We start from the raw sequence: 14565 nt of genomic DNA on the forward strand, positions 1-14565 counted from the left end.
GTATGTTATCCAGATATTGTGAATGCCATAATGCCTGGTAATGATGTTGCTGTTCTGTATTATTATTTCTTTACAAAAAAGATCCAATAAAATCTATAAGTGTAAAAAAAGAAAATAATTATAATAATAATCAAATTTATAATAATAACAATAATAATAATCATATGTATACAAATAATTTACTAAATGTATAAGGTATATTTTTAATGTTTTGACAATCATAGAAAATTATATGCAAAAAAATTAAATGTTTTATAAAGACCCCCTGCCCATAATCCATAATAATAATAATAATAATAATACAGTTTGATGTCTGTCTGGACATTGTGAAAGTCATAATGCCTGTCAATGATGTTGCTGTTCTGTATTGTTATATTTGACAAAAAAAAGATCCAATAAAATCTCTAAGTGTAAAATAATAATAATTATTATTATTATAATAATAATATTTACAATAATAATCATATTTACAATAATAATAATAATTATTATGCTTATTATAATAATAATAAGCATAATAATGTAGTACATTTCTGTGGTATAATGTTGTAATGTTTGTACAGCAGTGTATTGTTATCCTCTCCCCACCCCCTCACTTCCCTCCTGTAAATGATGGTGCTGTTCTGTATTGTTATTTTTGACAAAAAAAGATCCAATAAATTCTCTAAGTGTAAAATAATAATAATAATAATAATAATAATAATAATAATAATAATAAGCATTATTATTATTGTTATCATTATTACCATATTTAAAATAATAATCATATTTACAATAATAATCACATTTACAATAATAATAATATTTATTATGATAATCATAATACTGTAGTACATTTGTAAGGTATAATGTTGTAATGTTTGTAGAGCAGTGTATTGTTTTCCTCTCCCCACCCCCTCACTTCCCTCCTGTTAATCCTCCAGCAGCAGCAGCAGCAGCAGTCAGGGAGCAGCGACGGAGGCCAACAAAGCACCAACTTAAACATCAAGTGGATAGATTTTAAACCAATCAATAGGTAAGCCTGTTACATCTACAAGCACATATGTGTGTGCGGTACCTTTACAGTACGTTTTATTAACAATAACATATCTTTATATATATTATTAACCTATAGTTTCACCAGATATTGTGCTGCCTCTAGCCAGCTAGCTAACGGACCGATAGAGGGACTTCCGTTATGCTAAGCTAAGCTAGCTGTACCGGTTTGTGGCTTTAAGGAAAAAAGGTTTGGTTGAGTAGTTAGTAAAGAACACAAACACCACTATTAGATGTATTTTATCATAAATATCTCACATGTATCCTGCACCACCTTTGAAATGATATCATAAAAGATGTAAACTTAGCGCACTAGCCGGCTAACACTAGCTAGCTGGTTACAAGGCCTATTAAAAGAGGATGGGTAACTAGTCTCCCTTATGACGCATGCGCAGTGTGACTGAAGCTGCGGTCGTGCGTTGTGATTGGCTCAATTTCGGCGACCAGATTCTACTGCGCATGTGCAGATATGACGCGTGTTCTAACCTCCTTTAACAAGCCTTGGCTGGTTAGCTACTGTAGCTAAGCGTCTAGTCTTTTGTAAACAGAACCTCCAAGCTGACTGATATCTAGGTCAGACTACTCTACTATGATTCACTATTGTTGGTACCAGCCAGCAACATGTTTAACTTCTAGGTTAGTTTAGTCAATGCTGTAATTGTGATGTTGGAGAAACGGTATAAATGGAGTATATTTGTCAATCTTGATCCAGGGTGGGTCAGAAACACTGGAGAGGAAATGTATCATCATGGAGGAGAGTTCCTAGTCTGACTTACATTTTAAGCCCTAAATCAACATGACTGTGCATGCTGCAAACACGTGTCCTTCCTTGTGTAAAATCCTACTGTATAAGCTGATCGACTGACTATTTTGTTTATATGTTTTGCACAATTTAAGACTATACAACATAACAAAAAATGAATAAATTAATAATATACAGTGCAGAAAGAGGCAAACAACCTAGATCTTCATCCTCCCAAATTCCTCACTAGTACAGGTCAATTTTCGATAAGATTTAGGGGAACCAAATTATGGAGTAGCTTTTCACATCTATCAATAAACTGTTCATCTGTCAAATGTTTCAAAAGTCACTTAAAGGGTCATTTCATTGCTGTTTTGTAATTGCTTTTCCCCATGTTGTCCATGTATCTGTTTTTATGTTTTGTATTTTTTCCCACTCACAATGTTGTTTGGTTACGATTACCCAGAAGTCTTTATAGATATTTAAATCAATATCCTCCTCACAAACACTAACCATACACTTCCACGTAACACACACTCACATACACACCTGTCTTTTTTCATATATTTACTGTATTGTTATTGTTATTATATATATCTTATTCTAATTGTTTGTTATCACTATAATATAGTCACATTATTTCTTTATATTAATCTTGTCTCTAGGTGGAGGCTTCAGATAAGCCCAGTGGGTTTTTTTGCCTCTTCCTGCACTGTATATTATTCATTTATTTTTTTGTTATGTTGTATAGTCTTAAATTGTGCAAAACAAATAAACAAACACACTGGGCTTATCTGAAGCCTCCACCTAGAGACAAGATTAATATAAAGAAATAATATGACTACATAATAGTGATAACAAACAATTAGGACAAGATATATATATAATAACAACAATAACAATACAATAAACATGTAAAAAAAAAAAAGACAAGTTTGTGTGTATTGCGTGGAAGTGTATGGTTGGTATTTGTGAGGAGGATATTGATTTAAATATCTATAAAGACTTCTGGGCAATCGTAACCAACCAAAAATAAAAAACATAAAAACAGATACATGGACAACATGGGGAAAAGCAATTACAAGACAGCAATTAAATGACCTTTTAAGTGACTTTTGAAACATTTGACAGATGAACAGTTTATTGATAGATGTGAAAAGCTACTCCATAATTTGGTATAAAACTATAAACAGCCGTGATGTTGATGCTGCCACAGAAAGCTAAATAGTTAGCCTCAGGTGTCGGTTTCAGGGTTGTGTCAACACAGCTGAAGGTTAGTGGCTGTTCATCGTTTCTCACAGGCGTAGAGGTAGCAGTTGCATAATGCCTGAATGCAATAAAATTGACCTCCCTGTTAGATAGTGTGCTCATGTTGTAAACTGTTTTTTTTCTGTCCACTGTCTGCAGCTATGGCAGCAATCAGGAAAAAGCTGGTCATAGTGGGAGATGGAGCCTGTGGGAAGACCTGTCTGCTCATTGTGTTCAGTAAGGACCAGTTTCCAGAGGTCTATGTGCCCACGGTCTTTGAGAACTACGTTGCTGACATTGAAGTTGATAGCAAACAGGTATGAATCATTTTGCTCTTCATCATCATCATCAGTAACTTACAACAACAGCTGGAGTGCTGGTTGTATTCGCTTTCCACTCCCTCTTACCAACAATCGTACAGGTTGTATGTGATTTGATGTGTTGATTAATAGGATAAAGTTGACTTATCTTGAGGTTTTTTTTTTTTTGATGAAATGCTTGTTGAAGACATGAGTATAATGGGTAAGCACATATTAGTCTCAATAACAGCTCTTACTCAAGTTAGGTTCATACTTTGGATAAACTGTTAAATAATATGGTTTAAAGAAAAATTAAATAAGTTTACATTGCACAAATTTATCTTCACTGCTGTGTCTGACATAACTCTTACTTAATGAATATTGCATTTATTTACTTTATTTGTCTGATTTCTGTGTGAAACACTACTTTTTCATTCAAATGTGGGAGTTTTTAAAGTCACTACATAGTGCGTACATTTCACACTCAGAATTCACATTAACAATTCCACAATGCCATGTGTCTGATTTTATAGATGCAAAAATCACAATCACACCTGTAAAATGACAATGACTCAGTAATTTACTGTATAGTGAGCAGTAAATTGAGATTTTGAATAGAGCTGCAACAATTAATCAATTAGTTGTCAACTATTAATCACCGACTATTTTGATTTTTTTACGTAAATATTCTCTGATTCCAGCTTCTTAAATGTGATATTTTCTGGTTTCTTTACACCTCTATGACAGTAAACTAATATCTTTGAGTTGTGGACAAAACAAGACATTTGAGGGTGTCATCTTGGGCTTTGGGAGACACTAACATTTTTCACCATTTTATAGACCAAACAACTAATTGATTAATCAAGAAAATAATCAACAGATCGACAATGAAAACAATCGTTAGTTACAGCCCTAATTTTGAATACTGATGAGAGTCTATTATATTGGGAATAGTGAATGTTCATCTTTGTAATGTGAATACCAGTATCCCAGTCTTTATTAGAAAATGGTTGCATAGATAGTGATTGCTAAGAGCAACATCGTGAGGACATTGTGTCTTCGCTAAAGTAAATATATACTTGTTAAGCTGTTGTTTCATGTAAAATGGTTAATCAATCATTGTAAATTAGATGTTTTTTATGTACACCAAATAAGTAGCAGTGTAATACATGAGTATTTCTGAATACAGGATATTGATTTGTATGCACTCATTAAGTCTGCATAATGTCAAACCTATAGACCTGAATAACGTGTTACCTTTTCTTATGGCAGGTCGAGTTAGCGCTCTGGGATACAGCAGGTCAGGAGGACTACGACAGACTGCGCCCGCTCTCCTATCCAGACACTGATGTCATTCTCATGTGCTTCTCCATCGACAGCCCTGACAGTCTTGGTAAGTTGAAACAGAGAGTTTTTCTCTTTTACATGTACATTTCATCTAAATGACAGCAAAGGCTTTGCAAAAGGATTATTTAGAGAGTAAACAGTTCAGATGTAATTTAAATGAACTGGTATTAGATTTAGGAGAGAAGTAGACAGACCAGTCTGAGATTTAAAAATAGCTCTAATGTCATCTTAAAAACCAGCTACAAACAAAACAGTTAAACAGGCACATTTGTTGGACATGGGGAAGCATATTAGCTCACTCCTCGTGTCGTGTCACATGTGTCAGTTTTTTGCTTACAATACAACATTTGTCGCATTCTGAAATTCGTGAGTAACCTTTTGTAACAAACTTCACCTACGTGCGCCATGTAGCGGTGTCTGTGTGCTGACTGATGGTGTCCTTTGTCCCCTCATTTAGAGAACATCCCTGAGAAGTGGACTCCTGAGGTGAAACACTTCTGCCCCAATGTTCCCATTATACTGGTGGGAAATAAAAAGGACCTGCGTAACGATGAGCACACCCGGAGGGAGCTTGCCAAAATGAAGCAGGTAAAAAGAATTATAAACAAACACATAAATAGTCTTCTAGTGTTGAATGCCTGTTTCCTAAAACTGACCTTTTTTGTTAAGGAACCTGTGAAACCAGAGGACGGACGGGACATGGCTAACAGGATCAGTGCCTTTGGATACATGGAGTGCTCTGCAAAAACAAAGGATGGCGTGAGGGAAGTGTTTGAGATGGCTACCAGGGCTGCACTACAGGCCAGGCGGGGAAAGAAGAGCAATAAATGTGTCCTACTGTAAACGGGGGCACGAGGACTGCTTCCTACGGGGGGGAAAGAAGGAGCATTAGGTCAAACCTACCCCCAAACACACCCACACAAAAAGACTGTTCTCCCCAGTTTTTACTAAAGGTGTAATGCTTTTACTTTTTTTGTCTTAAGCAAAAGTAGTCAGGTTCTGTCAGTATTCAATTTTGAGGTTATGGAAGATACTTTTTTGTACTTTAACATGAGTAAATTTGCCATAATGAAACCTCCTTTATCAACATGTACTATGTAATCAAAGAGGTCAGCCAGGGGACCCGCTGTGTCATACCTGCCAACTACAGTTAAGTGCTTAAGCCCTGCCTGCTGATCTGAGGAATGTTTCCACAGCCAACTAGGGTGAAGTACCTGTACACTGTGACCAATAGTCCTTTAATTATTTCAACAAACAAGACGCACACATGAAGTCGAAATTTGTTTGTGTGCTTCATATACAAATCCTATGTGCATTATGATCACGTGCACAATATGAGACTGGAAACTCATTTTGTTAAAACGCAAATGGAAACTTAGTGTTTTGTGTAATAAATTACTTTGTAAGAATCTTGATAATTTGCATCACTTATGTGATAAACACTGAATGACACTTAACCCAGGGAGTTATAGTCCCACTGGGATACAGAATAAAGACTTAAAGCAGGTTTCAGACAAAATGTTTCCAAGGATAAACATTTTTCAGCATACAGCCAATTCAACATTGGCCTTTTTTCATAAGCATCTAAGTCACTATGTATTTCAGAGTTGGGGTCAGTCACAGTGGCATTGTAGATTAATACAAGCCGATCTTTGGTTATCATCGATATGGTCCGACAGATGCAGGATTTTTTTTAAGGTGATATTGTTATTTGAGAGTTACAAAAATCTTTTTTTTTTTTTTATATATACTTTGTCAACATAACCATCATTTCAATTGGTTAATACAAAATTAAGATGAAGATATTTGCTGAGCTATCTCTGTGAGCTGATAACGTTCAGGCTCAACTTGTCGGCCTCTGTACGTCCAGGCCTTTTTGATTTGCAACCCAACAGGAAATGTAAACAAGTGCTTTATTTAACATGCAAATAATACAACAAAATTGCAGTTTCTCTCTTTTGGTATTTTTGTCTAGACAAAGCAGTGACATTCTTCATTTTCCAAATGAAAACTGAATATAATTGAAAAATGTTTACACATCACTTCAAGTCATGCAGTTGGTAATTCGTGAACAAATCCCTGATGATATGAGCAATGTTATATTTTGAAAATGAAACAAAATGTTTCCTCAAGTGTTGCAGATAAAAAAATATCATGATAACTTGTGTTTTACATGAGGAAAATACACTTGCCATTTTATTAGGAACACCTAGCTAAAACTAATGCAGTCTAATAAACATGAAGGTTATAATGTGGTTTTTTTTAAACAAATATTTTGTCCACCTCATTTACATCAATGAGTGTAGACCACATATTATAATCACCTCTCAGTATAACATAACACAGTTCAACAGCACCACAAACTACAGCCCTCCAAAATGACCGTAAAGTTGAATCAACACCTCTAAAACTATTTAAACAAAAGCTGAACATTATAACCTTCATGATGGTAGAATTAACTGTAAGGCTTAAAGATGTTCCGATACCATTTATTCCTTCCCGATACCTGAACTTTGGGCGGTATCGGACGCATTTCAGATACTGGTATCGGAACAACTCTAGTAGGGCTGTTTTGTTAGACTGCATATGTTTTAGCGAGATATACCCAATAACCTGTAAACTGAGTAGGTTTTGTGGAGGGAGTGACAAGTCTTTGAAAAGTTATATTTGCAGTCAAACAGTAATCCTATGTGGCTCATTGTGAGCAACAAAATATTAAGACGAGGATGTGAGGCAGTGAGGATTTTCGTGGGTGGATGAACTTTTGAAACATCTGATAACATTTGCAGTCTAACGGCAACAACAACAGCTTCCTCTTGTGTCTGACGGGACAACATCAGAGGCCTGTACTACGAAGCGAGTTCAACATACCTAGGGTATCTTCTCGTTAACTGGCTTCACTAACCCTAACAAACGAGATCCCCACGGTCCTACGAAGGGGTTTAACAACTCGGTAAATCAACCCAGGGTTTCTCAGTCTGGCTGTGAGAGCGTTCACATGAACGGGGTGGCGTTTGCAGCATCTGACCAATCATAAAACATGGACAAGTCCACAGACAGAGCGGCACATTTTACAAAGGAAGAGCAAACTATATTAGACAAATACGAAGAAGTTAAACCCATAATCCAGACTAAAATTAACACAGTTGAAGCTGCCAAATGCAGGAAGGACAGCTGGCAAAAGAAAAAAACTCCCAATGTATGAATGCATAAATTAACAGAGTTATTAATTTAACGGAACACTCAAAAGTCAGATAAAGTTGTATAGCTATAAATAGCTTTTAGTAGTGTATTAGATGAATGGATCACACCTCTTTATACCCTGTGGCACTGACTTGGCGTGTATGACTATTTCAACCTTCTTTCAGCTGCACCCCCCCTCTCAAGCGGTGTGAAACAGACTCAAGAGCAAGTAAAAAAATAAATATAAAAACATAATTCAAAGCGGTAAACACCCACAACATAAATCCAGCTGTCCTTCCTGCATTTGTCGGTTTAAACTGTGTTTGTTTTAGCCTGGATTATGACTTAAAGTTTTTCATATGTGTGTAATATCATACATTCACCGCACAGAGCTTTGATTGGTCAGTAGGCGGTGCTTTTATACGAGTTGATCTCTTATCTGGAACCTAGCTCCGGAGCAGGTTAGCTGTTCAGCATAAGTTACCATGGCGATCTACCCCGGTAAGAAGTGATCCACCTTCGTAGGACGGAAAACCCAGGGTTAACCCTGAAGTTACCTCGCTAACGCTAAACCCTGCTTCGTAGTACAGGCCTCTGCAGTGGTTGATGTGTGATTTCTTTTTAACCATGAATAAAGCTCCAGGGTGATGAAGTGATGCCCGCTGTAGCTACAAAAATATTATGTTCAAGCCCCTTGAACAGTGATTGATTTAGGATTAGCCTAATACTGTACCTGTTGGAACAAAACACATTTATCACCATAGAATTTGTTTTACCCAAGAAAGCATGTTCAGTATGCTTTGTAACCCTGCTGTGGAAAAAACGTTTATATACAATACCTTCTCATTCCTCTGATGAATAGCTATAGCCAGTCATCAGTTTACTAGTCATTCGTTCTTCTTGGCTGGAAGTCGTGAGCGGGCGAGAAACACCGGAACCAGAGCTAGTGCTCCCAGAGCGGCAGCCACTAACGGCCGGTAAAACAGCCAACCTACTGCGATGGTGAGAAGAGACAGAGAGCAGGAGACACACAGGGCGAAGATCTTCAGTCCCACGGACACCAGCTCTCTGAGAATGGGAACCCAATCCACTGTAGGCACAAAACAGAGAGTGTTATGAACGAGAGATGCAGGGAAAGAAACCCATGTATGATGTGTATGTGCAGCAGTGAGTGTTTGTTTACCCAGTGTGTAGATGATGCGCATGGTCAGCTGAATACTGAGGAACATGAGGGCCCAGCCTGCAGCCCGGAGTCCCCATGTCTTCATACTGTTGTACTGGAGCTCTTTCTCAAAAACCTCCTACAGAAAACAACATGACTGCATCAACTACCAGAACCAAAGAGCAAGTGGAAAATATGTGTTAACTAGACACATATGGATATGCATGTTATAACATTAATTCCCTCCCCTCCAAAAAAATAATTAATTTGCAATTAATCACGATTAAATATTTTAATCGATTGACAGCCCTAATCAAAAACAACCGCAGTTTCCAATAAATGAGATCCACACTGACCTCTGCAGAGAGCTCCTCCGGGTACAGGATCTCCAGAGTGTCTCCTGACTTGGTTTTGAAAGACATCAGCTGCTCTCCTCTCTGCATGGCCACAACACTGACCTGAAAAACAAGTTATTGTTCATCACAATGAACAAGATCACAATTTAAGACAGTATGTGCACTGAATCAACTAATAGATTCAATTAGTGCTGAAACGACTGGTCGATTATTCCATCGTCAGAACTAGTTTGATCATTGGTTAATCGTTAAAGTCATTTTTCAAGCAAAAATGTCAAACATTCTCGCTCAATTGTGAGGATATGCAGCTTTTCCTTTTGTCATGGGACAGTGAACATCTTTGGGTTTTGGACTGTTAGTCAGACAAAAGAAGCTGTTTGAAGACTTCTCATCAGGATATAAAACTGCAAAATGCAAAAAAATCCTCTAATTTGAGTCGCTAGGACCAGTGAACATTTGTTATATTACTTAAACAATCAATTTATTATTCAAATGAATGTGTCTGTTGATCAACTGGTCCACAGAATTAATTGTTTCAGCAGTAGTTTGAACAGTAGTTCATTTTTCAAAGATTTTGATGCATGATAAATACCGTGATATCGGCTTTACATGGTAAGGACACAGTGGAAATGTATGCAGAAAATACTTAAAGTCAACGATCCACCGATACGTCATCACAGGTGAAATTAATATTTTAACCAGTCATCTGCGGCACTCACAGTTTGAGCCGGGCCGAGTCGAGACGTCTCGCCACTCAGTCCAGCGAAGGAGAATCTCACACGCACATCCCCAACCTCATGAAAAAACAACAAAGACTAAATACAGAATAAAATACAATAATTGCACCAATGTAGAATACATAACCCATCAGAGCCCAGAAGTTTAAGTATCTGGGAGAAGACATCACAATGCTCACCTCCGGCCTGCGAGGGGTTTGAGTGTGATAGAAATAGTCGTCATCTATGGTGAGGAAAGGTACCACGTCAAAGGCGGAAAAATCCCTCAGACTCAGCGTCTGGAAGTCTTTTATCTGCTCCACCAGGCCTGAGGATGAGCGAGCGATCAGTTCATTCATTAGGAGTAAAATCAAAACGATGTGACACACAATACAGTATCTGTGTACTTTCTGTATGTAGTGCGTTTATGTCAGTAAAGATACCTTTAGACAGTCTGAAAGGTCCAACTCTGACTTCAGGAGCCTCGACTGTCACACTCTCAACCGCCATGGCACTAGGATTCAAAGATTAAATTCAAGATTAACTGCACACAAACACACAAGAAATGTCATTTCTAATGTCACGAATAGAACAGAATAATCTTAACATTTGAGTACCTTGGGTTCTGGTGACCAATTTCTTTATCGAAATGACGGCTGTTGACCACCTCGGATTTCCATTCGGTGTCTAAAGAAAAGGAATCACATTGCTTCAATTTAGGGCTGTACACACACACACACACACGCACCTCTACACACAACAATATCCATCTATCCATCTGAGAATATCTAATAATAATTCATGTTGAATATGAATAATGAAAAATGTTGATTATTACCTATTTCATGGGCGATTTGGGGATTTATACTTTATTATTACATCCTTATATATAAAAACAAGAAACGAAGCATTTGAATACTGATTTGGAGGTCGATTACCATGGCAATTGTCGAAGCTTCGAAGCATTCGGGTCAGCCCTTCTTCAATTCACACTGCACATCTACACAATTCCTAAAGCTTCAACCAGAGTCAAGCGCACCATGTTGTTACCAAATACTAACAAGAACAACTCACTGTAGTTGTACGTTGTCTCGGTTTTGGTCTCACCGTCCTCTTGATAGTCCCTGAAATTAGTCACACAGTAACAAACTCACTTCGGGTGAATAATGCTCTGTATTCAAGCCACACTTTTCACCCCTGACCCCACCCTGAATGTTGACATATGCAGACAACAGACTCACTTGCTCTCCCGGTACTCCACCCACTGATACATCTCCACCTGCCTCTTCAGCTTCACCGCCTGCACCACCACTCTGTAGTTGGGGTCAACGAGGGGCTACACAGACACAGGTGCAGATGATTAATCACCTGTCGTAAAATGTACTGAAGCGTATCGCAACTTAGCAAGCCACTTAATAAAACTGTCAGCAACAGGATAAAACAAACATGGTCAGAACAATTGAGATGTTTGAAAACTACAACCTGTTTTACCCCCTAATCTGTACTATGCTTGTTACAAGAATATATATCAGCTGGCAGACCGATACAGAATTTGTTTTATTCAGATATTCATTTTTGAGGTTTAAACACACAAACAATATAGTGAATTGTATTGTATTGACCTCTTTTCTCCACAGAAACTTGGATCAACATACTGTATATAGATTTATTTAATGCACATACAGGTGGGATTTGTTGTTTTTGACTAGAGGTTTTATATCACCCAAAAGACAGATAGACAATAGGAATAACAATGTTCCACTATACACGTCACAAAACTGTACGATGTTTTAAGAGAAATAAATTACAGATTTTAGCTGAAGAGTAGAAAATAAAAATAAAAATAAACAGCGTGTACATAAATAATAAACTTAAGTATATGCAAAGTGTTCAGTCTGATCCCAGTTGTTCACTTGAGAATATAATTAAATCAAAAATATAATTAACGGTGAAGTCATTATCAGCGTGTGATTGGAGAGAGTAGTTTGACACAACAGAGAGTACGGTCTACCTGAGAGGTGCGCAGCTCTGTAGACAGATGAACTAAACGGTTGTTGTTCTGCAGGTCGAGGTTGGAGAAAGGCTCCAAAGACACAACCTGAGAGAGACCCTCATGCAGGGAAGATGCTGTTTGCAGAGCCCGTCCCTGAGAACAGAAACAGTCACAGAGAGCATACAATGTTAGTCTGCTGTTACTTCAACACAACACAGCAATTTGACTTTAATAGTGTGCATTGTGGGTTTGATATGATATACATGAACGTAACTGTTTTCCACTGTGTGCATGCTTTTTACCTCATTGGTGAAGAGGACATAGAATGAGAGGAAAAACAGTCCGACACCAACAACTGTTCCTCCTGCAGTTTCACTTAATCGCTCCAGGAATCCAGGGTTGGACTGAACAGTTACACGCTTGTGTTGGTTTGGGTCTGAAAACTGTGACAAACATGCAAGAACAAGTAAGGTTGAATGCCAACTATAACCACGGCTTAGTATCCAGAAGACAGATGGATGACATTAACTTTGGGTGGAACACTTATAACTCTTTTCTCAATATTATAAAGTTCATATTGCCTACACTAAAGGAACAAGTGAGAGTTGTAGCCCCTGACAGCAACCCCAATGTATGTCATGATAACTTCAAATAACTATTTTATTATGATGTGAATCACTAAAAGACAGTGCATAGCAATATAAAAGCAGTCACCCTGATACAGTTTATTAACTACTAACTCAACATGAAACTGTCAAGTATTGCTTTTCTCACCTAACACATTTCAAGTAGTGTGGATGGTGGAGCCAAACTGGCAGCACCAATTCATATTTTTAAGATAATTTTAATTTGTTTTGTTTAGCTATACATGCCCGACTTTTGCTATATTGTATAACATTTAAAAAGCTGTAGCTAACTTTAAAATAGTGATGATGATCATTGCAAGTCTGCTGTGAACAATGACTGAGGTCACCTTCTTTATCCATGCTTATTTGAGAAAGATTCATTTTATAAAGCTCTGACTCACCACTGTGAGTTGTACTCTCAGGTGGGATGGCCTGCACTGGCAACCCGTAGGCTCTCCCATTGGTACATCCTTATATATAAGGTGATTCTGGGTCTGCTCCCACAATACTTAAGTGTTTTTATTACGCAAATAACAGGACCTCTTTGTGCTCTCTGTCCCAAAAGCTCGGACAAAGACTGGGGAAAGGGCTTTTGCATATTATGCACCCTCAGCCTGGAATTTGCTCCAAAATGACCTAAAAATCAAGGAGCTGGTATCATTAAACATTTTAAAATCTAAAATGAAGGCTTTAGAAGCAGACTCTATGGGATGCCAATGTTTTTAGCCCCCTTGTTGTACAGCTGACTCCCAGAAAAGTTCCTTTTTGTCCTCCCATTTGTCTTTAGATAGTTCTCCTTAAATGTACATGTTAGTACTTTTAGTGTTTGTGAATTGTATTCTATCTCTATTTGTGTCTGTGAGTCTGCAACTTTGTGTTCTTGCTGCTGACTGTCTTGGCCAGGTCTCCCTTGGAAAAGAGGTTCTTAATCTCAATGGGACTAACCTGGTTAAATAAAGGTTAAATAAAATAAGAATAAGGTCAATTTATTGCAACTAACTTAGCATTAGTTGGGCTGGTGAAAGTGAAAGTCAGCCTGGTTATTGGCCAAGTTAAAGGTTATTGTGTCCCTGTCAGAGAGCTAGGCGTGGACTACTGACACACCTCTTCTGTTCTGTGCTAATTTTACCTCAACAAGAAAACTGAGACAAAGTGTTGTTAGACTACATGCCATTCACAGTACTCAACACATTCACCTATCTGGAGGTACCAGCTAACTAACTATCTAGCTAACTACTCAACTAACTGGATAGCTAGTGTTAAAGTTACCATAGTAACGTTGACTGACAACTAACGACAACTGAACCTGAACAATGCGGTAGTTTTAAGGTGCTAACTTCGCAATAACGCTACAGAAACAGTTATTGTTTAACACGTAAAACCAACTATAAGTATAACCACTTACTGTCTGAGCTGAAGACATTTCTCTGACTTGTTTAACAGTCAAACTGCAGAGTAAAGTTGTAGTTTATGAAGATGACCAGCAGCGACTGGAAGAAACATCAACGGTACATGACACACAGGATGCGCTTTCAATTATACCCGGCGTAGACCGGAACTCCAACCGGGTGGGCGGAGTCGAGGCGATAATATCAAACGTATTTTCCACCACGCCGCCCGAGTGCGCCGGCGTATTTAACAAGCGCAACCCTGCGCAACCCCAAATACACTTCCTGGTCCACATCTTCTTCTCAAGGCATGATGGGTAATGGAGTTTTTTTAGCAGCTCAGCGTCAGCTTTTCAGCTGCCAGCAATCCCACCGCAATTTCTTCATTTATTTTCTAAATTATGTTGTTTTTCTGTACTGTTGTTGTTGAAAATTAATATATTATTGAATTAATTTATAATTTAGACTCT

At 37.7% G+C, this 14565-nt stretch overlaps 2 protein-coding genes across 3 annotated transcripts; one reads left to right on the forward strand and one right to left on the reverse strand.

Annotated features, from left to right (window-relative positions):
* The first annotated feature begins 861 nt into the window (after nt 1-861).
* On the forward strand, nt 862-6621 carry LOC119492984 (rho-related GTP-binding protein RhoA-B). Its single transcript, XM_037777931.1, has 5 exons — nt 862-1015; nt 3185-3342; nt 4597-4717; nt 5129-5259; nt 5341-6621. The coding sequence occupies exons 2-5, from the start codon at nt 3187-3189 to the stop codon at nt 5512-5514; spliced, it is 582 nt and encodes a 193-aa protein (XP_037633859.1). The 5' UTR covers nt 862-1015; nt 3185-3186; the 3' UTR covers nt 5515-6621.
* Nucleotides 6622-8479: 1858 nt separating this feature from the next.
* LOC119492852 (transmembrane protein 43) lies at nt 8480-14266 on the reverse strand. 2 transcript variants are annotated; one of them, XM_037777694.1, is made up of 13 exons: nt 14113-14266; nt 12384-12524; nt 12100-12234; nt 11330-11424; nt 11163-11212; nt 10706-10775; nt 10532-10602; nt 10289-10416; nt 10092-10166; nt 9373-9474; nt 9038-9155; nt 8694-8944; nt 8480-8587 (listed from the first exon to the last, which is right to left on the reverse strand). In XM_037777694.1, exons 1-12 carry the CDS (start codon nt 14128-14130, stop codon nt 8742-8744), a joined length of 1206 nt encoding a protein of 401 aa, XP_037633622.1. In that variant the 5' UTR covers nt 14131-14266; the 3' UTR covers nt 8480-8587; nt 8694-8741. The 2 variants fall into 2 exon arrangements, with proteins under 2 accessions (XP_037633622.1, XP_037633612.1); XM_037777684.1 differs by lacking the exon at nt 8480-8587 and having other exon boundaries at nt 8658-8944.
* Between the last annotated feature and the right edge of the window lie 299 nt (nt 14267-14565).

This window comes from Sebastes umbrosus, chromosome 1 (genome assembly GCF_015220745.1).
Source record: "Sebastes umbrosus isolate fSebUmb1 chromosome 1, fSebUmb1.pri, whole genome shotgun sequence".
NCBI lineage: Eukaryota > Metazoa > Chordata > Actinopteri > Perciformes > Sebastidae > Sebastes > Sebastes umbrosus.